The 26,093-nt window shown below is 39.1% G+C and overlaps 1 protein-coding gene and 1 long non-coding RNA gene across 3 annotated transcripts in view; one reads left to right on the top strand and one right to left on the bottom strand.

Annotated features, from left to right (window-relative positions):
• LOC103676998 overlaps positions 1-9,587 on the bottom strand; it is a 45,415-nt gene extending 35,828 nt beyond the window's left edge. Inside the window, exon 1 of the long non-coding RNA XR_572301.1 lies at positions 9,428-9,587. This is a non-coding gene — a long non-coding RNA (uncharacterized LOC103676998). The remainder of the gene's footprint in view (positions 1-9,427) is intronic.
• Positions 9,588-9,930: 343 nt separating this feature from the next.
• Positions 9,931-26,093, top strand: part of CDK19 (cyclin dependent kinase 19) — a 166,106-nt gene continuing 149,943 nt past the window's right edge. Inside the window, exon 1 of one of the 2 annotated variants that reach the window (XM_040627638.1) lies at positions 9,931-10,162. In XM_040627638.1, the coding sequence (XP_040483572.1) occupies positions 10,035-10,162 (128 nt within the window). In that variant the 5' untranslated portion in view covers positions 9,931-10,034. The remainder of the gene's footprint in view (positions 10,163-26,093) is intronic. The other variant, XM_040627639.1, reaches the window with a different exon arrangement.

The following is a 26,093-nucleotide window of genomic DNA, read 5'->3' as shown; positions in this document are numbered from 1 at the left end:
AATAAATAAATCTTAAAAAAAAATAAGATTAGCTACGTGAAGCACTCTTTTTTCCCCCCTCATGGATAAAATCATCTTTGTTTCATTTCTCTTGATGTATTTGAATCCTTAAAACTAGTTCTACATCCCTATAAGGGAGAAGGCTACACATTTGTGGGGACAGAAAGTACATGGGAAATCTGTTTCTTCCTTTCAATTTTGCTCTAGAATCTAGAACTGCTCTAAAAAATAAAGTCTATTAAAAACACAAAGACAAAACAAAGAAACAAAAAGCTGAGTGCTACCTCCCCAATTCTGTTGCCATGTTCACTTGGCTACTGTAGATGGTAAGTCATGCAAAGGAAGGATAAACTCTTTGGATACCTGAAGCATTCTTTTATTGAACAAATTACTAAGTGTGTATGGAATACTATAAGCTTCTAGGCATTGGTTATGTATTGGTGAGTAAAATAGACATAGCCTTTGCCCTTGTACCATGATTCCTGCTTCTAGTTAAAGATGGGGGTGGTGAATATGTTTCCTTCCTGTCCCTTTTTTTTTCTGCCTGTCCCTCCTACGACATCACTGAAATAGAGATTCAGAAGCACAAAGAGGAATAAAACAGTAGTGAAGAGACCAAAGAATGAGCTTTTAAACATTTCCTTTTTTTTTTCCCCCAAAGATTTCTTTTTAAGTAATCTCTATACCCAAGGCGGGGCTTGAGCTTACAACCCTGAGATCAAGAGTTGCATGCTCCACTGCCTGAGCCAGCCAGACACCCCTAAAACATTTCTATGAGACTATTCTGACACATGGAATGAGGAAGCTACAGGCCTCATCTACAAGGGTGGAGAGATGCAGGTGGTCTGCCACAAACCTCTAAGTGTTGGGGCTGCTGGAGCTGGCATACAAGGAAATGCAGTGACAGACTTTAGAGTTGGGATGTTAATTGAAGAACTGCATGTAGAACAGTAGACCTTCCGTTATCTACTTCATTCTTCATATGGGCAAAATATTGTCAAACCAAAGGCATCAGACATTTAGCACCAAGTCAAAAACAGGAGTGCTGTTCTCTAAGAGAAGGGAAACGCTAAGGCACCTAATGTAAGTATTGGCTCCTCAGAGGATAGAGAAAGAACTGATTAAGAGGCATTAAGAATCATCTAAGATGGGCACCTGGCTGGCTCAATCAGAAGAGCTTGCAACTCTTAATCTCAGAGTTGTGAGTTTGAGCCCCACATTGGGCGTACAGATTAGTTTAAAAAATCAGTCTAAGAGGTCCAACATGAGAGTCAATCAGAGTCCTCCAAGGGTGCAAAAAGGAGTGGTGATGTGATGGTAGTGAAGAGGAGAAAGGAAAGTCAAAGAGAAAATAAAAGAGCAAAATGAATTCAAAATACCCATACCCAGACACATTCTGAAAGATTCTATTTCCATGATTAAAGAATAGATCCTAGGGGCACCTGGCTGGCTCAGTCTGTACAGCATGCAACTCTTGATCTCAGGTTGTATGTTCGAGCCCCACAATGGTTGTAGAGATTATTTAGAAACAAAATCTTTTTTGGGGTGTGGCACCTGGGTGGTTCATTTAGTTGAGTGTCCAACTCTTCATTTCAGCTCAGGCCATGATCATGGGATCAGCAATGTGTGGCTCCATGCCCAGCAGGGTGTCTGCTTGAAGATTCTCTTCCTCTCCCTCTCCCTCAGCCCTCCCTGCCCCAGCTCATGCACTATCAAATAAATAAATCTTTTAAAAAATAACTTTTTTAAAGTAGGGGGGTAAAACAGATTTCTTTCTTTCTTATTTTTTAAATATTTTATTTATTTGTCAGAGAGAGAGAGAGAGAGAGAAAGAGAGAGAGCACACAGGAAGGGGGAGTGGCAGGCAGAAGGAGAAGCAGGCTCCCTGCCAAGCAAGGAGCCTGATGCGGGACTTGATCCCGAGACCCGGGGATCATGACCTGAGCCCAGGGCAGACGCCCAACCAACTGAGCCACCCAGGCATCCCAAAACAGATTTCTAATACAGTTGAACCACTGACTGTTAGAAAATAATGGAGGTATGCCTTCAGGGTTCTGAGGAAATTTCACTTTCAACTTGGAATTGTATATTCAGCCAAAAAATAATCAAACATATAGTTTGGAAAGCAACCAATCTAATCTTTGCTCACTGAGGAGCTCACAGCCTGTCTGGGAAGAAAGACAGGTAAACCTGATACGCTTAAGGTAAGAAAGCGTAAAGAGGTCTCACAGGTGTTACCAACATGAAGAGGGCACCCAACCTAGTCTGGGGAGGCCAGGGAAGACTTCTGGAAGATGATCCTGAGTTGAGCCTTGAACCATGAGGAAACAACCTGGTAAATCTCTTCAATAAATTTCCCTGAACTAGAGTAGACTGTGGTAATTTATCTCCATATTCAAACTTGACTTCCACATAGCTTATAACTGGTCATGACTAAGGGTATAAGCATTAAAAAATAGTAATGATTTTGCTCACTCCTTCTATCACATATGCACTGAACCTGATCTGCAAGATGTGCAGCTCAATTCTCCTCATGACTAATCCATTGGAAGTGGGGCACACCTACCTTTCCTTCTGACTTGAACAAATGGATGAAACCATCACTTTTTTCTGTCACTGTGGTTCTCTATCTGTGTCGAATGAACTCAGTACTTTAATGTTTAGGCCAAACCTTCCAAATTCCTTATTGGCATATGATTTAGGTCTTATTAATATCTCTGTGATTATCATTTATTTGTTTTTTGCTTAGAGCCCAGGGCAGGCTACATTCAGATGTCGGAGAATGATCTGTGCTGTATTGGGGCTAAGAAGTTTAAAGAATGAAAAGATAGTTGGCAAAGTCATATTTGTGAACTTCCTATTTCTTTTTCTTTCTGTTTTTCTGAAAACATAGCAAAGCCAAAAAGACAAATAAGGTAGCTATGAAGTCCTGATCCTACTTGGAATTTTCTTCTTTTTTGAATGAAAAAAAAAAAAAATCCCCAGCTCTCTTTGAGATACGCATCAGCTGAATAGACCTACTTCATTGTTATTTTGTAGCACACTGTAGTTACTGTATATTTGAAAAATCCTACATTTTCCCATACTTAATCTACTAAAAAATGATAATAAGAACAAGAAGATCTTGTAATCTGTTTACAAGGCTACTTTTCCCCCCCCCTTTTTTTAAAAGTAGGCTCCACGCCCAACATGGGGCTTGAACGCACGACCCTGAGATCCTGGGATCAAGAGTTGCATGCTCTACTGACTGAGCTAGCTAGGCACCCCTCCAAGGCTAATTTCTAAAGATCAGATTCATTCACCATGACATGTTTTTGTCATCAGAGCAGAGAAATACGGCTAAAAGACGGAGAGGGAGTGTTTTAATAACATTCTTGTAGTTAGACTCTCCTTTATTTTTTATTTTTGTTTTTACTTTTTAAAGATTTTATTTGAGGGGCACCTGGGTGGCGCAGTCGTTAAGCGTCTGCCTTCGGCTCAGGGTGTGATCCCAGCGTTCTGGGATCGAGCCCCACATCAGGCTTCTCCACTGGGAGCCTGCTTCTTCCTCTCCCACTCCCCCTGCTTGTGTTCCCTCCCTCGCTGGCTGTCTCTGTCAAATAAATAAATAAAATCTTTAAAAAAAAATAAAGATTTTATTTGAGAGACAGAGAGCATGTGTGAGAGAGAAACAGAGCACGTGTTTACACAAGCAGGGGGAGGGGCATAGGGAGAGGCAGACTCCCTAGATCCCAGGACCTTGGAATCACGACCTGAGCCTAAATCAGGAGTCAGACGCTTCACTGACTGAGCCACCCAGGAGCTCCTAGACTTACCTTTACGAAAAGAAAAATATAAATAAGAAAGCCCACTCTGGGGATGCCAAAAATTCCCTCCCATTCCCACTGAATATTGTGTGGGGTGAGGGAAAAGATCATTTGCCTCCTTTTTTTCAGGATGGCCCCTCATTCAGTGACAGTCAAAACTGAGCATGGTTGCTGGTTGAATAGTGTTCCCCCCAAATTCATGCCCACCTTGAACTTGAGAGTATGATCTTATTTAGAAATGATTTGTAGATGTATAAAAGTTACAATGAGGTTGTAACTTGTACAATGAGGATTAGGGTGGGGCCTAAATCCAATATGACTAATGTCCTTTTAAGAGGGGAATTTGGACACAGACATAGATGGAAGATGGCCATGTGAAGACAGAGGCAGAGACTGGAGTTACGTTACCACAAGCCAATGACGGCCAAGGACTATTGACAACCACCAAACTAGGAGGCAGGCATGCAGCAGATTCTCCCAGAAGGAACCAACCTTGGTATACCTTGATTTCTGGATTCCAGAATTGTGAGAGGATAAATTCCTGTTGTTTTAAGCTACCCAGTCTGTGGCAATTTGTTACAGCAGCCTTAAACTGACAGAGGCTGTCAGCTCTTCCCACGCCCTATCAGCAGCAGGTGGGCATCCCTCGCTTAGTTTGGGAGTTCTAGCAGGAAGAGGTCTAATTCTAGTTCTAGCAGGAAGAGGTCTAATTTTTCTTTTTATAAAAATTTTGTTTATTTATTTATTTAGAGAGCCCCCACATGCAAGTGGGAGGAGGGGCAGAGGGAGAGGGATAAGAGAATCTCAAGTGGACTCCACACTGTGCCCAGAACCTGACCTGGGGCTCGATCTCATGACCCAAGTCAAAATCAAGAGCTTGATGCTTAACTGACTGAGCCACCCAAGCACCCCAAGAGGCCTGATTCTTAAGCCCCATTGCCTCTCATTCCTCTTCCTCAGCTTCCCTGACACTGACTGTGTATTAAAGATATCAGAATCTGTTTCCCTACCAGCTTTTTAGCTTAGACCATCCTTATTAAATGGAGCTTTGTTCTCAGACTTTTAATCAATGTTTAAATAGTCTGAATATGCCTCCCAGAAGAGTTACAGGTATTTACATGGCAATTAATACTCTGAAATCTGATTGGCCAGAGAACTGTTGCTGTTTGAATGGAAGAGCAAAGGCAAGGAAGGCCTCTTTTACAAGACAATGAACATCTCAATGGCTGTGGCAATCCTACAGTCTCTGTATTTCATAAGCCCTCTGACTCTTCTGCGCACTGAGAAAGTGGAAACAGATGACTGATATCAATCAAATATTAAGAAAAAGAAAGTAGAGGTAGTGATTTTTAACATATACAAAGTGGAGTTTAAGACAAAGAGGATGGACTGTCTCAATAGGATCATTTGATCTTGATAAATGGCCCTGTTAATACTTGACAGTATTGTCCTCTAGTGTCATAGAAACCTGCGGTTAAATCCTATCACTAACTGTAATACTCCATAATTTATCTTCCTAGAGCCTCAGGTTTTTTTTTTATCTGCAAAATGGAGATAATACATATCTTCCTCATAGAATGGTTGTGAGGATCATATTAGCTAATTTATATAAAATGCCTAGAATTCAACATTAGCTTTCATTTTCACTCTGGTTACTTGCCAAAAAAACCCCATGCCAAGCCCATCATTCCTTCTTCAAGCCCCCTGCTCAAGCCCTACTGCTTTTTTTCCTCTGCATTTGATCATTCTTTCCATGTTATATAGAAATTATTACTTTTATTATAATGAGGCTAGGAATCTCTCAGTTCTTCAATTCCCTTTCCTTCACGGGGGCCTAGTCTTACTCTTCCCACTCACCTTCTGAAGATTTCTCCCTTTTCGTGTGAAGCTACCTCTGTTTGGATTTTGTCCCCTAGAAGCTCCATATTTTAGCCCCAATATTTCCTATGTTTTTACCTTTTCTTTCTCCACCAGTTCTTTCCCTTCAGTATATGAAAAGCTTCTTCCTCCTATTAAAAACAAACTAATAACAAAACCAAACTCTGAACTTCTCTCAACTATGGTAGGTTCAATTCGATCTTCCTCCTTTCTTAGCCAAGTCCTTTTTTTTTTTTTTTTAAGATTTATGTATTTATTTGAGAGAGAGAGAATGTGCGTGTGCACACACACACAAAGAGGCACAAACGGGGGGAAGGGCAGAGAGAGAGAGAGAGAATCTCAAGCAGACTCCCCGCCAAGCAGGGAGTTCAAGGTGGGGCTCCAGGTGGGGCTCAATGTCACAATCCAGAGCATGACCTGTGCTGAAATCAAGAGTCAGCCACTTAACTGACTAAGTCCTCCAGGCACCCCTACTTTTTCATTTAAATTTTATTTATTCACCTTTTGAAAAGGCAACATTTCATGAATCAAAATTCAGAAAGGAATAGAGTACAAATTCTCCCTCCTATCCCTGATTCTCAAGCCATTTACCTTCCCTGAGCAAATGGTTTCCTGCGGTCTTTTTGGAGATCAGTCTATGCATATACAAGGAAATACATATCTTTCCTTTTGTATGAAAATTTTAGCATATTACAGACACTCTTCCGANGCTTTTTTTCAGTTAAAATTTTATCTTGGAGGTCTTTTCATATCAGTGCCTAAACAATTTCCTCATTGTTAAAGTGTTCTCAAAAGCAGAAGCCAAGATGGGACTAGACATGCAAGAGACTTACTGGAGGAGATGCCTGTGAGGGAGAAAAAGGAGGGAGCTGGAGACAATCAGATAGAGATGCTGATCTGAGCCCCATGAAGGGTGGGGGCATATGAAGGGTTGAGGTAGTCAGTGACTCAGACTGCAACATAGTTATAAGAAAGTTTTAGACAGGCTTAAACCTTGGGATTCCTTAAGACAAAGTCACACATCAGAGGAATCCCGCATCCTGCAGGAATGAACCTGCCGGAACATCCTGCTATGCTCAGTCATCGACTGGGAGCAGTGCACGGGAGTGTGGCCTCATTGCAAATGCAGTGGTAGATTCAGGGCTTAGCAGATGGAGCCTCCCTGCAGGGAGATGAGAGGAATAGTTCACAGACTTCATATTATCTTTCAGGCTGCATAATAATCCACTGATGGACATGTCATACTTTATTTAGCCATTCTGGGAGGTACATCACAACGTCTACCACAAGGAGTGGTACTACTATTTTTTTTTTTTTTTGGAAACTACTATATAATTTTGATAGATGCTGCCAAGATCAAAATCTAATGTATATATTGGTATATATTTTGTGAATGTGTACTTCCACTAGCAATGTAGAAGACTATTTCCTCATCTCCTTAGTAACACACGATGTGGTAAAACTTTTTGATTTTTTTAGTTAACCTTTTCATAATCTATATTTGATTTTTCACTTAAACATTTTCCCACTTTTCATTTACTCCCAAGTACATACTCATTAAGCCCTGACTCTGCAATTTACTAGCTGTCTCAGTTTGTTCATATGCAAAATAAGAATCATAAATCAAACCTAATAGGGATATTTTGAGGATAAAATGAATGCAAAACTCCATAGTTAAAAACAGCAACCAACCCAAAAATATTCTCCATACTCTACACTGATGCTTTTCAAATCTCTACATTTAGGCCAGACTTCTTGTTGGCAGGTAAAAATATTCATCTCTTTACTTGTTCTTTTTTTTAAAAATTTTTTATTTAAATTCAACTTACTTGTTATTTCTGTCTTGATGTCCCACAAGCACTTCAGATTCAACGCGCTCTAGCCAAACTTACCATTTTTCTCTTAAAAATTGCTCGTATTCCTTTATTTACCTTATTGTTAAAGTCAAAACCCTGGAAGTCATTTTGGATTATTCTCTCTCCCTTAAACCCACATTTAATTAATCACTAGGTTCTGTTGAATTTGATTCATAAATAATTCTGGTATCTGTCTTTTTCTTATGATCAGCACTGTCACTCTATGGTTCAGATCCCTGTATTTTATAAGTATTGAGGCAATAGGTATTGCTGCTGCTGCTTCTTTTTTTTAATAGGCTTCATGCTGAATATGGGGCTTGAACTCAAGACCCTAAAATCAAGAGTCACATTCTCTACCAACTTGGGGAGCCAGCCAAGGTGCCCAAAGGCAATAGCTTCTTTACTGTTCTCATTTTCTTCCAATCTACCCTGAACACAGTTGTCAGGAGGAGTTTTTGCATACATAGCACTGATTATAATACTCCTTAGCTCAAGAGTCTTTAATGGCTTCCTATTATGTATAAAATGATGAAATTTAAAACTTTTATTTGACATATATATATATTGCTGTTCATAATCTGACCTCTGCTTATCTGTCTAACCTCTTTTTAGATATCCCCTTTCCCTGCTTTAATCTGTAACATTCAAATTAGTTGCATTTCTCAGAATATATCATGTTTTCTCATTATATATGTATTTGCCATCCTGCCTTAAATAATTTCCTGCTACTTGCCCACTTGCCCTTCACATAAGGTTCTTTAAATTTTGGCTCAAACTGACTTCCCTTGTGAAGCCTAGCCTGACTCCTCTAGAAGTCTTCCTATTCTACCACTGCTCTTTGTACCGACACAGTTTATTTTCATTTTGCCAGCATGTTTCTTCAATAGGTTTTAGTTCTCCTGATCGAAAAAGACCAGTTTTCATCTAGTATCTCCAGCACTTATCACAGTTCCTGGAAATAAAAGAAACTCAGATACTCAGATACTTTTTGATTGACTTCAAGATCTGAGAAAGTTTCCCAAGAAATTTACTCTTGTAGTAAGTAAATGATCTCCACCCCTCCCCAACACACCAAAATTTCCAGGTTTCTTCCAAAACCTAGCAGGCAGGTCACTATTAACTTTCCTTACCACTTTAGATAAAAGTGACAATTTCTTCCTTTGTGCTCCCACTAAATGTGGTACATTAGTCCTATTCTAGCAGCATGATGTTTAAGATTGTATCCCATGCAACTGACACGTTAAGCACGCAATAATTAAATGAATCAATGTTCACCCTGATTAAGGAGACTTTCTTAAACATTCTCGGAGAATGTCACCATTATGCATAGACCGTAAAAAACCTTTTACAATCCAAACCTGATGATTGTTTTTAAAACGATGCATCCTCCTGGAACTTTGTCCTTAGACAGATGGCCAAAGCTTGGCTGTGGGAACCGCATATGGTGGGAGGAGACCTTGACTAAAGCGCGAGGAAAAGGATGATTGGCTGTTAGGGCTCAGAAGTTCTCCTCAGACCCATGCTAGGGCTCGGAAACCGCTGATGGCTCAGCTTTTGAAATACGGTTTTTGCATCGTAAAGAAAAAAGATTAACCTATCAGGAACAACCGAGCACACCCAATTACCAATCAAGAGCGGGAAAGGAGCCAAAGCCTGGGGATACCCACGCACCAACGAGGACGTCATTCTCTAGTCTCAGCCAATGAGCGGTCGGACGGGGGAGGGGGCGGGGTAACAGGCGGACCAACTGCCACAAAAAACAATCTGCAGTACAACTGTCCTAACCACAGTCCTCGCCTCTCAAACCGCTGGAGCAAACTGTTAGCAAAGCACTTGTCAAACACTTTCCACTCTCCTTCTCGCCCTGGAGCAGTTATAGTGGAGTACCTTCCTCACACCAGAACAAGGGCCTTCTTTCCACCAGGTCCCACAGACTCATAGAAAGAATACAGCAACTTTGAACCTTCTACCTCCACAGAAACTGGCAGTCCGGCGCTACCTGAGGGGGAGGGGCGACCCCAGTGCGCAGGCGTGCACGCCTCGTGGGGGCGGGGTTGTAGAGGCCCAAAGCGACCTGGGTACTGTATTTCTTTTGCTGGCAAAACTCAACCGCTCCTGTGGCCTTCGGAACTACATTTCCCAGGGGCCCTCGCGACCTCGGGGTGGGCGGGATGGTTCGTTAATGAGCTCGAGGAAGCCGCGGCGCGGCCCACCAGGTTCCAAAACAAGGAAATGAAGGGGGGAGGCGGGACTGGGGCTGCCTGCGGGAGCCGCCGCCGCCGCCGCCGCGGAGGAGGAGGAGGAGGTGGAGGAGGTGGCTGCCGCGGCCGCCGAGGAGTCCCTTGCTGAAGGCGGACCACGGGGCGGCGGGCGGCGCGCGCGCGCCCGAGAGGCGGCTGTTGGAGAAGTGGAGCGGCGGTCGCGGGGGGAGGAGGAGGAGGGACTGAGCGGCGGCGGCCCCCGCGTCCCGGTGCCTCTATGGGGAAAGCAGACAATGGATTATGATTTCAAGGCGAAGCTGGCGGCGGAGCGGGAGCGGGTGGAGGATTTGTTTGAGTACGAAGGGTGCAAAGTGGGACGCGGCACCTACGGGCACGTCTACAAGGCGAGGCGGAAAGATGGGTAAGAGCAGGGGCGGGGGGAGTAGGCTCGCTTGGGTCCTCGCCCTGCCCGCGACCGCGCGGGATGGGTGGGTCGGAGCCGGGTCGGGCCGTTCCCGAGGGGCGAGGCGGAGGTGGTCGCGAGGCCGCGTCCCAGCGCGGACTGAGGGACGCGGGTGCTGCCCGCCCCCCGCGTGGCCCCGTCGCGCCCCTCGAACTCCCGCGGCGCAGCCCAGTCGGGGGGCGTCGGTCCCGTCCCAGAGGGCGCCTTCCGCGTGCATGGAGCTGGTGGCGGGACTCGAGTTGGGACCTCGGTTGGAGGTGGAGTTTGTGGGGTCTGGTCTCTTGGGGAGACGCGGAGGGCTGGGAGAGCTTTGCCGAGGAGTTGCCGCTCCGGCCCTCGGCTGGTGACGGTCGTTGTGGAACTTCCAATCGGCTGAGCGCCTCCCGGGGGCGGCGGTTTGAAACCTAGCCGAAGAGCCGGTCGCGCGGCGGAGCGCTGGGGTCCTAGCCAGCCTCACGGGTCTGACCCGCCGGGCACCTCTGCCCTTGGGGCCAGCCAGTCCACTGGCTTCTCAGCGCAGCCCCCGGTCCCTGTCTATACCCGGCGACTTCTGGGTCCCTCCTCATTCGCCCCCGATTTCGCTTTTTCACATTCTGAATTCCGCACCTTCCCTCGAATGTAGGACCTCCAGGGAAACCGCGTTTTACCCGCAGAACTTCAGAGTTTGCCGAGTTCTCTGGTAACTCATTTCCCCCCTCCTTAGATATTCTCATGTCTCCACTCCGTCCCCTGGCTAAATGACTGCGTGCTGGGGTTTATCGAGCACCTAGATTATCCAGAACGGAATGCGAAGTGACAGGGATCTGGGCCTGAATCTTTGTTTTCCTGGGAGTTGAGAGAGAACCGTAGTGACCACTTAGGAAGCCTTCATTGATTGCTCTCTTAGGAGAAGGCGAGCTGGCTGAAGAATTGAGAACACCTGTCCTTCGTCCTGTAGGGTAGATGGGCTCGTACTGTAGGTCAGGTGGAACGAGCTCCCTGCCTGCGAAGGGTAGGTTTAAACCAATCGCCTCTTCACCGCCCATCCTGGCAGGAATTCTCCTCCCCCAAAGTTAGGAGCCCAGGAACGTCTATCTTCCTGTCCCGCTTAGTTTCAAACACTTAGATTTCAAAAAGTATATGAAAGAGAGTTTTTAGGGTTCGTAACAGAACATTTCTGAGTAAAGTGAGTATCAGCCATAATGACAGTAAGATTTGAAGTGCTGCCTATCGTTCTGCGCACTCTGTTGTAATTGGTATAGGTGATTTATGAACTTTAGGACGAAAGTAGTTTGTGTGTGCTAATTTCATACAGAGAACGAGAAAGCACGACTTTACAAATTGTTTTATCATAATGTATCGTGGAAATCACCAGGTACTATACACGTATAAAGGATTGTAACTGCAAGTAATTTTTGTGTTACAACTGAACGGGCCCCATGGTATTCAGTTGTAAACTTTTCTCATAATTCTTTCAGTTAATTGCCAGGTGTCCTTGAATTAATATCTTGGAATGTGAGGTACTATAATTAACTTGTATTTTGTTTTCGGCGTATTAACTTTACTTGTTTTACTGGTGTCCCTGTAGGAATCTTATCAGATATACTTGGAGAGAGAACATCTAGTTTTCGTATTTGGACATTGGCATTACAAAACAAATTACACGTGGTGTTTTTCATACTCATGCTAACTTTATAATATACTTGATCTGGGCTTTCTAAAATGTATTTTCATCTTTGTTGTTAAAATAGCTACTTTTTAGTAGGCAGCTTTTGAGAAAAGTTGAAAATTCTGCTTTTGAATTGTATTTTGATAGCATGGGCTATAACAAAAAACAGATAATTTAACTTCTGCTTCTGATTGTTCTTTTTGAATATTTTCCCCTCTAATAAAGTTCTTGATTCGACTACACTTTCTTCTTGAGTGAAATTTGTTTGATTAGAATTAATAAAATTTATTTAATAGAATAAGATCAGTTTGTGTATTTTCAAAATATACTTTTAAAAGAAACTTGTAGGATCTGAGAGCATTAGTTGATATCAATGTATTACTTGTAAGAAAAATCATAATAAAGGTAGGTTTTCTTCGACCAAGTGTCTAGTTGAGATTTGAGGCTTTACAGTAAACACATCTCTTGTGGGTTGGTAGGATTAGTTTTATGTTCATTGATACAAGCAGTTTGAAAGAACAAAGTTTTTAGTGATGGTTCCAAACTGTGATGCAGATTTGTACAGTAAAGGATTTTATACTCTGGTCGTGGTCGATTACAGTTTAGATCTTTACAGAATTTATTTTGGTTAATTCAGTAAAAATGTATAATGCTATTTTAGGGAGCAAGAAAAAATCACATGGGTTCATTAAAGAAATTATTCTGATGTGTATAAAATAGTATATAATAAAAATCAAGTCTTTTGGAGAAACACTGGAAGAAGTAATGTAACATCACTAGAAAACATCACTAGAAAATCCTCTGCTTGTAGTTTAATACTACAGTTTAAAAAACCTTAGAATATTTTCATTGAAATATGACTTTAACTTAGGCGATGTTAATCATACTACATAAATTTATAACAGTGGAAATGAAAGATTACATTTGGGTTTTTCACTTTTAGTAAAAATGTTACTTTTTCTTTTTGTTTTGAAGGAAGAGAATCTTTTGACCTGACCATCCTTTTTAAATAAAATCAGGCTTAAAAGTTATTCTTGAGAAACAAGTTCAGACTATCTAGATTTTTTAGTATGAGCAAGAATTTATAATGGTTTTTTTTTTTCAACAGTAAAAAGTCACATATTATGGTTTATGGTTACAAATCTCAAGACCATATTTCTTAAATCTGAAAAACTTTGTTTTGATAGATAAAGGAATATTGTTAAAAGGCTCTTTTGTCAATAAGAGGTTCAAATAAACTTGATTCCATAGGATAGTGTTATGTCTGGAAACTGTTGTACCCAACAATACTACTATTCAACTTTGCAGACATTCATCTAGTCTTTGAAGCACTCCAATCAAAGAATGCTCCTTTTTGGAGATGTCTGAAAGATACGTGTTAATTGAAAGTGAAATGGCTGACTGACAACAGTTTCAGTTTTGCCTTAGGGTTTCAAATGAGTCGTTGGTGACTGTATCTTAATGTATAAAGTTACAGATGAGTAGTTGGTATCTACATGTCTTAATGTAGGTCATGAAATCCTTCACAAATAAATGTAGTTAGGTACATGTAGTTAGATACATATGGGTAAATAATAATAGGCATGGTTGTATCAGCCTGGTTTTGATAGATGTTTCATATTTGGTTTGTAGTTAAGATAGATGATTGTATTTGCATTTTTTTTAGATCTACGAAGATTAAAGGTGTATCAGTATGATCATAGCATTTTAGAAAGCTATCAAGAGTTTTAAGATCATTTAGTCTTATTTCTTCTTTACAAATGAGAAAACCAGAGCTGTTAGAGGTTGTCATGACCATAGTCTCACAGCAAAGACAAGCCTCACAGCAAATTACATGACAGTAATCCAGATCTCATAACTTGAGTTTTACATTTTCTAATGTGTTTTCTTTCTTAATACCATAGGAGGCAAAACAAAAAAGGCCATGTTGCCTCTAGTTTTGACAATCCTTTTCCATGCAAAGGATACATCTATACCAACAAATACAGAAAAGGGAAAATATCACATGGACATTTAAAAAAAGTAGACGTGCAGGCCTGTAGTTTTCTTTATCTGGTTTCTCTCCATTCTCTCTTACTTTTGTCCACCATCTCTGATTTGCACAATAGCCAAATTGCTCTCTGCTGTTAGGTTAGTCTTTCCTCACGATAGTCCAAGATCCAATTTGCCTGGGGTCAATTTTCTACAAAATAAAATCAATCGTGATACATCTTAGAAAACTGTACCTTTCTCTCTGGCTCATAAAATCACATCCAATTTTAATTCCTTCCTTTGGCATGTAAAGCCATTTGCATTCGGATCCTAAAGTCTTTAGTCTTTACAGCCTTTATGCTTGCTACCAACTCCCTCCTTTTTCCCGGAGTGTTCAAGCCATGCTTCTGTAGCATTGAATTCATAGTTTCTAGGACTTGGTAAATCCTTTTCATGTCTATTTTTTCCCCCTGCATTCAAAGTGGAATGGTGTTGCTCTGCCATTCCTCCCTCTGTTTTCTCCTCCCATAAACTTGGCAAACTCCTGCTCATCCTTAATACTCAATTCAAATACTTTCCTTCTAGAAGTCTTCTCTTATTCACCAAGTATATTCATTAGCTGTGATTCTGTCCTTCTTTGTTCATAGGTGTGTAATATCAGTATAAGTAATAACCTGCAGGGCTTGATCTCACGACTTTGAGATCATGACCTGAACCGAAATCAAGAGTTGGAAGCTTAACTGATTGAGCCACCCGGGTGCCCCTTCTGTGCTTTTACTAGCTATTTTATAAAGATGCTTAGAAAATGTTAGCATTCAAGCATACTTTAGGAAATTTATTGGTATTGTGGGTTTATGTTAATAAATTTAGTATCTTTTGCACTTAGTAAATCAAATGGCCATTCGTTTATGTTTAATTGGTTCTTCATTTATGCAGTGCAAGCCTTTAGAACTTTATTTTTGAAGCCCAAGGGAAATAAATGCTCTTTTCAATGAAATTTGATTGTTTAGAGCAGTGGTTGACAAACTTTTTCCACAAAGAGGCAGATACTAAATATTTTGGGCTGTTATTTGAATCTGCTGTTGTAGTGCAAAAGTATCCACAGGTAATATATAAATGAATATAAATTAGAATGGCTGTGTTCCAAAAGAACTTTATTTACAAAAACAGGTGGTGAACTGGCTTTCATCTGCAGGCTGTAGTTTGCCCTGCTTAGTTTACCAGCCCTTAGTCTAGAGCAGTGATGTCCAACAGAACTTCATGCAATGATGAAAATGTATCTATGCTCTACGGTATAGTAGCCACTAGCCACATGTGGCTCAAGGAGTGTGATTACTATGACTGAGAAACTGGCTAGGTGCTGTGATACTGGACTGGGAAGGTTTAGTTTTTGGAACGAGTGGCTTGGCAACATGTAATTTTCAAATTCATGAAGTGACTTTTTAAAATTTAAGTAATCTCTACACCCAACATGGGGCTTAAATTCATGACCCCAAGATCAAGAGTTGCATAGCTTCACCGAGCCAGCTAGGTGCCCCTGAGGTGACCATTTAATAAAAATGTGTATATGATGGTGTGGACAAGTGAAATAGGAAAGCTCATGTCTTTCAAGTTATAGGAGAGATTTTGAGGCTGAAACAGTTTGATAATGCAAACTGATACTTGAACTGAAAAACTGTCAATTTGTGAATGCAATCAAGGATATTTGATCACTTTTTCAAAAAAGTATTTTGTTAAAAAAAAAAAAGAAAAAGTGTATGTTCAGTAAGTAGTAAGTGCATGTGCATAAAAAGATATACAGTGTAATATATAAGCCTTCCCTTTCCCCACCCTTTTCCATTTCCACAGGCAGCCATTGTTAGTTTTCCATTTTAGAGAGATTTTCTTGGGGGTGTGTGTGTGTGTTTGATGATAGTGTATGTTTCTCTATTTTTAAACAAATATAATTTGAAAATCATTACATAAAACTGATATGCAGAGATGCCTAGTTCCTCTTAATAGTTTCACTCTATTCCATCGTATTGACTTAACATAATTTACTTAACCATCCCTTTCGATAGCCATTTAGGCTATTTCCAGACTTTTGCTAGTACTAATACTACAGTGAATAGCTTAGTAGGTACAGTTTTTGTGCATATTAGTGTAGCTAATTAAAATTTCTGTAAGCTGTTTGCCTTTGGAAGTACTGGCTTGAAATGATTTGCTAACATGGTGATATATGAGGTATAAATCTCTAAAGACTGGAGACAAGGAGGCTGAGAATAAGGAAGAGAAATGTTTAAGGCTTTAAGAATAATTATTCATAAATAAAAATGAGCTTTAAATCATTAGTTTGCTATAGGAAATACAGGTTACTGTTTTAGCAGCATGGGAAAGGCATGTCTCTGAGTTTTATGTAGGAAAAAAGTAGATTTATGGAAAGGTTTTTTTTTTTTTTTTTTTTAAGATTCTCTTTATTCATTTGAGAGCGAGAAAGATTGGGAGAAACAGGTGGGGAGGAAGGGCAGAGGGAGAAGCCGACTCCCTGCAGAGCAGGGAGCCTGATGTGGGGACTTGATCCCGGGACCCTGGGATCATGACCCAAGCTGAAGGCAGATGCTTAACCAACTGAGCCATTCAGGCACCCAAAAGGGTTTTTTTGTTTTGTTTTTTTTTAATGTAATGGATGCCAGTATTGATGAATTAAGGATTTTTACTTTTGTGTACTATATGTTTGGACTGAATATGCTGGATAAAAAATTAATATGTGATGTTAAACTGTGTACTTGTTTTGCAAAATGCTCATGTAGCATAGTGAGGATTAGACATCAGTATAGAAGACTTGAAGGCAATGTATTACAATTTGAAATTTTCTTGGTGGTAAATGATGAGAGTGAGGCTATTTGGTTAATGTGTTTTTTTGAGGATCAGCCTGTTCATTATCTTGTGATGTTGGGACTGTATAATGTTAGTGCTGCTTTTGGATCCCAAAACAAAGGGACAAGATATTTTTTCCCCAGAGAGCATTTTAATGTTTTGAATTATTAACATGACTATTTCTTTAAAAACAGGTAGTTTTTAAGGTCTAGAACCATGAAGTAGTAGCCGACAAAGCTATTTGAAGATTTTGTCCATTTATAAATAGCTGATAGTTCAACACTTCCTGTAATAGCCCTTTTGAGCTCGCATTGTGCAGGATAAAAGAGAGTCTCAAGAGAGGAGACAGGATGTAATTCAGGATACAAGTGTGCAGCAGTAGTTTTTTATTGAGGGTTTGAATTCTTATCCAAAAGTAACTGATGGATCAAAGAGAAGTAAAAACCTGTGAAGTCTTCAAATAATTGGTATCCTTGTAAAGTATCTTTAGTTTCTAAAATAATGAGTCTTTTCAGAGGAGAAACACACCCTCCTTTAGGGGCTTTAAACCTGTTGTGTGTTTTCTTTTTTTTTTTTTTTTAAGATTTTTTATTTATTTATTTGAGAGACAGGCTGAGAGGGAGAGAGAGAGCGCACATGGAGGGCAGAGGGAGAGGGACAAGCAGACGCCTGGCTGAGCAGAGAGCCCCACACGGGGCTCAATCCCACATCATGACCTGATCCGAAGGCAGACACTTAACTGACTGAGCCACCCAGGTGCCCCTGTTGTGTGTTTTCTGTCTAATATTTCAGTGAGATTTTGTGGTTGATGATTTCAGTTACCAAGGAGAACGTGATTAGGAAATGGATTTAATTTTGTACTGTGACCACAGACCAAAGCCATGTCATTGCAAACTGTTTTGTAGATATTTAGATTTGGACAGAAAGATGAATCCAAGGCTGCTGGAAAAATAAGGTAAAACTTTTGCCTTACAGGTGATTAGTTTGCCTTATAGGTTAGTTGCGTCTTTAGGAAAGTTATAATTTTCTTTATGATTGTTAAAAAAGCTCACCTATGAAAGTACCAAGTGGTCTGAGGCACAAGGTATGTTGCTTTTTGCAAAAGTTAGTTTCCTTTATCTCTTTGCCTTTTGCAGTGTAATTATTGTAATTGCATTTTAAGAGTGACTTAAACACTCAGTGAATCCTATTGCTTTGGATTTAGGTGCAAATTAAAAAAAAGTGACTTTTTTCTGAAAAATTCTATGTAATTTGAACCTGTGTAACTTAGAAAACCAGAGTTCTGTTAACTAATTTCTCAGCAGTTTTTGATCCTTATAGTATATTTGTGTCAAAGTGGAAATATTTTTATTTTTATGCTATTAAAATGTATTAAATAATAGTTGTACATGATTAAAAAAACTCCAACAGTACAACTGTATATAAAATGAAAAGTAGAAGCCTTCCTTCTTCTTGTCCACTCTCAAGCTTCCCTCATTTTTCAGAGGTAACCAATGTTAACTATTTTTAAGTTTTGCTGTTGCTTACCACTATAACTTTAATAAGCATATAATTCTGTTTCTTTTTAAAATATTTTTATTTGAGAAAGAGAGAGAGTGCGAGTGCACATATGCGTGGGGGAAGGAGGGGGGAGGGGCAAAGGGAGAGGGAGAGGGATAAGCAGAGTCCTGGCTGAGCTTGATCCCAGGACCCTGAGATGATGACCTGAGCCCAGATGCTTAACGGACTGAGCCACCCAGACACCACTATTTTTTTTTTTAATTAATGATTTTTTATTATGTTAGTTACCATACAGTACATCCCCGGTTTCCGATGTAAAGCTCGATGATTCATTAGTTGCGTAAAACACCCAGTGCACCATGCAATACGTGCCCTCCTTACTACCCATCACCGGTCTATCCCAGTCCCCCACCCCCTTCCCCTCTGAGGCCCTCAGTTTGTTTCTCATAGTCCACAGTCTCTCATGTTTCATTCCCCCTTCTGATTACCCCCCTTTTCTTTATCCCTTTCTTCCCCTACCGATCTTCCTAGTTCTTATGTTCCATAGATGAGAGAAATCATATGATAGTTGTCTTTCTCTGCTTGACTTATTTCACTTAGCATTATCTCCTCCAGTGCCGTCCATGTTGCAGCAGATGTTGAGAATTCGTTTTTTCTGTATATATGGACCACAACTTCTTAATCCAGTCATCTGTTGAAGGGCATCTCGGCTCCTTCCACGATTTCGCTATTGTGGACATTGCTGCTATGAACATTGGGGTGCATATGGTCCTTCTCTTCACTATGTCTGTATCTTTGGGGTAAACACCCAGTAGTGCAATGGCTGGGTCATAGGGTAGCTCAATTTTTAACTTTTTAAGGGACCTCCACACTGTTTTCCAGAGTGGCTGTACCAACTTGCATTCCCACCAACAATGTAGGAGGGATCCCCTTTCTCCACATCCTCTCCAGCAATTGTTGTTTCTTGCCTTGTCAATTTTTGCCATTCTAACTGGCGTACGGTGGTATCTCAGTGTGGTTTTGATTTGAATTTCCCTGATGGCTAATGATTTTGAACATGTTTTCATGTGTCTGTTAGCCATTTGTATGTCTTCATTGGAAAAGTGTCTGTTCATATCTTCTGCCCATTTTTTGATTTGTTTATTTGTTTCTCGTGTATTGAGTTTGAGAAGTTCTTTGTAGATCTTGGATACCAGTCCTTTATCTGTAGTGTCATTTGCAAATATATTCTCCCATTCCGTGGGCTGCCTCTTAGTTTTTTTGACTGTTTCCTTGGCTGTGCAGAAGCTTTTTATCTTGATGAAGTCCCATAAGTTCATTTTATCTTTTGTTTCTCTTACCTTTGGGGATGTGTCATGAAAAAGGTTGCTTTGGCTGATGTCATAGAGGTTGCTGCCTATGTTCTCCCCTAGGATTTTGATGGATTCCTGTCTCACATCGAGGTCTTTCATCCATTTGGAGTTTATTTTTGTGTATGGTGTGAGAGAGTGGTCAAGTTTCATTCTTTTGCATGTAGCTGTCCAATTTTCCCAGAACTATTTATTGAAGAGACTGTCTTTTTTCCACCGGATGTTTTTTCCTGCTTTATCAAAGATTACTTGCCCAAAGAGCCGAGGGTCCATTTCTGGGTTCTCTATTCTGTTCCATTGGTCTATGTGTCTGTTTTTGTGCCAGTACCATGCTCCAGACACCACTATTAATTCTGTTTCTTGATTTATCAACTTTAGATGTTTTTTGTTGATTTTCCATTAGAAAAACTGAACAATTCTGTGAAATCTCATTACTTCCCGTTTTTCCCTTTCCCATCTCAACGTCCAAATTTATTACTTCGGTAATTTTAAATTTTTTGTAGTGAGTGCTTTTATGACTTTAGATCATGAATTTCTTTTTTCTTGATTTCTCAGTTTAGATATTATTTGTGGTTTTCCTGACATGAATATTAAGGAAAGTAATATATTTCTCCTACTCTTTTTCTCCATCTGCCAATATTTAAAGTATAATTTTTATATCATCCTGCTTTTTGTCTATGAGGTGATTCTAAAAAGGGAACATTGAAAACCATTTAACAGCCTTAAAATGTTGTGATTATGAAATTATTTATTGTGGGATGAATTAGTATATTAAGACCCATGGAGAAGGAAAAGTAATCTTGTGCATTAAATAATTACTGCTTAAAACAGTCTTCTAGGTATTAAGCCTGATGGGTTCTCTTAAGTTATTTTGCCCTTTCTTCAAATATTCTGAATCTTACTTAGCTAATAGCGTTTTTTTACATCTCATGTGTGATTTTTCTTGGGTTCCTTGTTTTGGTTCATCTTAGGACATCTTTTTGAGTAGCTTTTTCATGTAGGATGTATACATATTCTGAGTTCTTGTGTGTCTGATAATGTGTTTTATATTCATACTTGATCAATAATTTGGTTGAATGTAGAATTCTATATTAAGAATAATTTTTGTCTCAGAACCCAAAACTGTTGCTTTATTTCTTCTGGTATTTTTTGTCGCTCATGGGAGTTTCTTTATTGGAAGCTTGCTTATCCTCTCTGGAATCTCTTAGGGTTTTTCACTTTATCTAGCCATTCCAAAGTTTCACCAAAGTCTGTCTAGAAAATGTAGGTTTTTTTTTTTTTAATTTATGTGGTTTTGTTTCCATGTCTTTAACAAAGTATTTTTTTTTGAATAGATAACCTATGCATATAATTTGAACTTCAGAGGTAAAAAGTGGTATTTGGTTTAGTTGCATTCCTTCTGCCTCATTTCCTACTCCTTCACTCCCCTTTTCTAATCTTGCCCGTTTCTTATGGATATTTTAGTGGGCTTTTTCTTTTGTCTTTCGTTTAGGGCAATTTTTATTTCCTATTATTTATTTGATTATTTTTTCTTCTCCCTCTATTGCCTTTCTTGTTCTCTTCTTCAGATATCCTTATTAATAAATGTTGACCTTTTAGGCTCTACCTTTCATGTCTCTTAAATTCATTTTCAAAAAATTGCAATTCTTTTTTCTCTCTATTCTGGAAGATTTCCTTTATTTAATCTTCTAGATTACCAATTTGGTCTTTGGTAAGGGTCACTGTTCTTTTATTCAGTGTGAGTCTGACTGCCTGAGTTTAATACGGCATTGGTTTAATAAAGTAAATAAATTCCCTATTCATATTTAGCTTGTTTCTAGTGTTTCTTAAGTAATTTCTTTTGTATGTACCATGTGCTGTTTTTAGCTTTTCCTCAATATTTTTCTTAAAATCTGAGTGCTAGACCAAGATAATGGAAACATTTTTCTGTTTTTTAATGCTTTTTTTTTTTTTTAAAGATTTTACTTATTTATTTGAAATAGAGTGAGAAAGAGAGCACGAGCGGGGGAGACAGAGGGAGAGGGAGAAGTAGGCTCCCCACTGAGCAGGGATCCTGATGCAGGGCTCGATCCGAGGACCCTGAGATTATGACCTGAGCAGAAGGTAGAAGCTTAACTAACAGCCATCCAGGCGCCCCTAAATGCCTTTTTTTTCCCAAGATTTTATTTATTTATTTGACAGAGTGAGAGAGAGAGCACACAAGCAGGGGGAGCGGCAGGCAGAGGGAGAGGGAGAAGCAGGCTTCCTGCTGAGCCAGGAGCCCTAGGTGTGGCTTCATCCCAGGAACCTGGAATCATGACCTGATTCGAAGGCAGCCACTTAACCAACTGAGCCATCCATGCACCCCTCCGTTTTCACATATATAGAAATTATATTGGTTTCACTTTAATATAATAGTAAATTCTCAGCAACGTCCATCTATTCACATATTCATTCATCAACCTATCTCTATCCAAATTTCCATCCATCCATCCTCCATCTTCCTATCTTCTGTCTGTCTGACTATTACCTCTGTTCATCTGTCTTCATTTTTCTGGTATCCATTCATTTATCCCTTGTTTACTATTTATCATTTGATTCCTTTCCTCAAGCCAAGTATTGTGCTATAGGTAATGAGTATACAAGGATAAATGAGATGTAATCTCAGACTGCAAAAACTGAGCCTGGAAGTTTCACAACAAATTGCTGATTGTGATTGTCTACAGGAAGAAAAATAGGGTTGAGAGGAAGACTTTCTGAAAAAAGTGTATACTCTTGCATTATTTGAAAAATATCTACATATTTATTTTACTATATTTATATTACCTATTTAAAAATGATAAAACATTAAACTGTAGAGTATATATAACTTAAGGGAAAAAGACAAAATACCTTTATTTTTAATTTTTTTTAAATTTATTTATTCTTTTTAAGTAGGCTCCATGCCCAATGTGGGGTTTGAACTCACGATCCCGAGATCAAGAATTGCTTGCTCCACTGACTGAGCCAGCCAGGTGTCCCGTATTTTTTATTTAAAAAATTATTTATTTATTTATTTATTTATTTATTTTGAAAGTAAACTCTACACCCAATGAGGGCTTGAACTCATGACCCCAAGATCAAGAGTGGAATGCTCTACTGACTGTGCTAGCCAGGTGTAAAAAAGGCAAATATCTTTAAAAAAATAAAATAGCTTTTATTATCTTATAAAAATCAATGTGTTAACAAAAAAAAAATCCAACATGTATTTATTAAAGAAAAGTTAGGAAGTATAGAAACATAAAGAAGAAAACATAAATCACTTATAATAAGACCACTCAGAGATAACCATTGATAATATTTTGGCATATTCTTCTCCTGGTATTTTTTTTCCCCCAGTTCTATTGACACAGTATTTATATACAGTACTGAATAAGTTTGCAGTGTGTCACATAGGGGCAACTGGCTGTCTCAGTGGGGATAGAAGGCAACTTTTGATCTTGGGGTCATGAGTTTGAGCCCCACATTGGGTATAGAGATTACTTAAATAAAACTTAAAAAAAATAAGGTGTATAGCATAATGGTTTGATTTATGTAAATTGTGAAATGATTTACCCCAATAGGTTTAGTTAATTCTGTCATAAAGATACAATAAAAATTTTGATTGATAAACATAAAGTTCATTATTTTAAAGTTATATACTTCAGTGAGTTTTTTTTTTAAAGATTTTATTTATTTATTTGACACAGAGAGAGAGAGATAGTGAGAAAGAAAGAGCACAAGCAGGGGGAGCTGCAGGCAGAGGGACAGGGAGAAGCAGGCTCTCCACTGAGCAAGGAGCCGATGCGGGGCTCAATCCCAGGAAGTCAGATGCTTAACTGACTGAGCCACCCAGGTGCCCCTAATTCTGTGAGTTTTAGTACATTTGTAGCACTGTGAAACCACTACCACTACTTATTTCCTTATTAAAGAATTTAAGATAGTTCTAGAACATTTTTGTTATAGCAAAAGGAAATCCATACCTCTTAAGCAATCACTCTGATTTCCCCTCCCCTGCATCCTGGCAACCACTAACTGCTTTCTGCTATGGATTTGCCTATTGTGAATATTTCATGTAAATGGAATCATATACTATGTGGCTTTTTGTGGCTGGCTTCTTTCACTTAGCATAATATTTTCTTTTTTTTTTTTAAGATTTAATTATTATTAGAGAGCGCGTGTATGTACATGCAGGGGGAGGGGCAGAGGAAGAGAATCTCCAGCAGACTGCTGAGCGCAGAGCCAGATAGCGCTCGAGCCCACAGCCCTGAGATCATGACCTGAGCTGAAATCAAGAGTTGGACACTTAACTGACTGAGCCACCCAAGTGCCTCTAGCATATTTCCAAGGTTCGTCCATATTGTGGTGAATGTCAGTACTTCATTACTTTTTATGGCTGAATAATATTCTGTTGTATGGATGTACCACATTTTGTTTATCCATTCATGCACTCAGAAATTTGGGTTTTTCCACTTTTTGGCTATTGTGAGTAATGCTCTTTTGAACATTTGTGGACATGTTTTTGTTTTAACATGTTTTCAATTCTCTTGGAGTGTAATTGCTGGGTCATATGGTAATTCTATAGTTAACTTTTTGAGGAACTGCCAAATGTTTTCTGCAGTAGCTTTGCCATTTTATATTCCCATCTACAGTGTATAAGGGTTCTGATTTCTTCACATCCTCACCTACACTTGCTATTTTCTGTTTGTTTTATTATAACCATTCTAGTGTGTATAAAGTGGTTATCTCATTCTGGGTTTCTCTCTCCCCACTTCCAGTTTTATTGAGATATAATTGACATATAACATTGTATTAATTTAAGTTGTACAGCATGATTTGATATATATATGTGTATATATATGTGTGTATATATATATATATGTTGTGAAATGATTATCATAGTAAGTTTAATTATCCACTACTTCATAGTTACAAATTTTTTTTCATGCGATGAGAACTTTCAAGATTTACTCTCTTAGCAGCTGTCAAATATACAATACAGTATTGTTAACTATAGTCATCGTGCTGTACATTACATCCCTACAACTTATTTATCTTATAACTGGAAATTTGTACCTTTTGACTACTTTTAACTTTCCTCTCCGCCTCCCCTCTCCCGTAACCACCAATATGTTCTCTGTTTCTATTTTAGTTTTGAAAGATTCCACATATAAGTGAGATGATAAAGTATTTGCCTTTCTCTGACTTATTTTACTTGGTATGATACCCTTTAAGTCCATTTGTATTGTCACAGATGGCAGGATTCTTTCATTTTTATGGTTGAATAATATTCCTGTACTTATACACCATATTTTCTTTATCCATTTATCCACCAATGGACACTTAGGTTGTTTCCATGTCTTGGCTATTGTAAATGATGCTGCAGTGTTTAGTAATTCATTTTTGAGATAGTGATTCATTTCCTTTGGCTATATACCAGTAAGTGTAATTGCTGGATCATATGGTTGTTCTATTTTTACCTTTTCGAGGAACCTCCATACTGGAATTATTAGGTATTTCTTTTGACCCAGAGGTGTCATGAACAAGTTAGTAAGATACTAAGATTGTATAAGTTTGGGATACTCTTTCTTAAGATGTGAAGAATGTTTATTCATATTATTAAATTTCTTTTGAAAACTTGATTTATAATGGATGTCTATATTCTTCTATCATGTGGGTTTGTAATGCTTTAGTTAACCGTTTCTAATTATTGAACATTTAAGTTCTTTCCAGTATTTTGATAATACAAATAACACTAACAAATGTTTTTGTATGTACATTTTGGTCCATATATCTGATTCTTTCTTACAATAGTCTTATAAAGAAATTTACTGTATCAAAGTATATTAATTGGGGTGCCTGGGTGGCTCAGCCATTAAGCGGCTGCCTTAGGCTTAGGTCATGATCCCGGGGTCCTAGGATCGAGCCCCGCATCGGGCTTCCTGCTCGGTGGGAAGCCTGCTTCTCCCTCTCACACTTTCCTTGCTTGTGTTCCCTCTCTTGCTGTCTCTGTCAATAAATAAATAAAATCTTAAAAAAAAGTATATTAATTGTTTTAAGGCTCTTAATATATATTTCCTAATTGCTTTTCATATGTAGTTTCATTCCCCACCACAGACAGTATATATGTGCCCCTCTTATCTCATCTTCAGTAGCTTTAAATGTTCTTTTTTTTCTTTTTTTTAAATCGTTTTATTTTTTTCATCATGATAAGTATACTCTTTAATCTCCATCCTCTATTTCCCCCATCCTCCCACCTACCTCCCTTCTGGTAAACATCAGTCTCTGTAGTTAAGAATCTATTTCAGTAGGTGATGGGGATTAAGAAGTGTGATGAGCACTGGAATTGTTGAATCATTACATTGTACGCCTGAAACTAATATAACACTGTATGGTAACTAACTGGAATTAAAATAAAAACTTAAAAAAAGTCTGTTTCTTGGTTTGTCTCTCTTTCTTTTTTCGTTGCTTGTTTATTTTGTTTCTTAAAATCTACATATGAGTAAGATCATATGGTATTCATCTTTCTCTGACTTATTTTGCTCAGCACTATACTCCCTAGCTCTAT

Source organism: Ursus maritimus, unplaced genomic scaffold (assembly GCF_017311325.1).
Source record: "Ursus maritimus isolate PB19 unplaced genomic scaffold, ASM1731132v1 scaffold_13, whole genome shotgun sequence".
Classification (NCBI taxonomy): Eukaryota; Metazoa; Chordata; class Mammalia; order Carnivora; family Ursidae; genus Ursus; species Ursus maritimus.
This window is presented reverse-complemented; position numbering and strand designations above follow the sequence as displayed.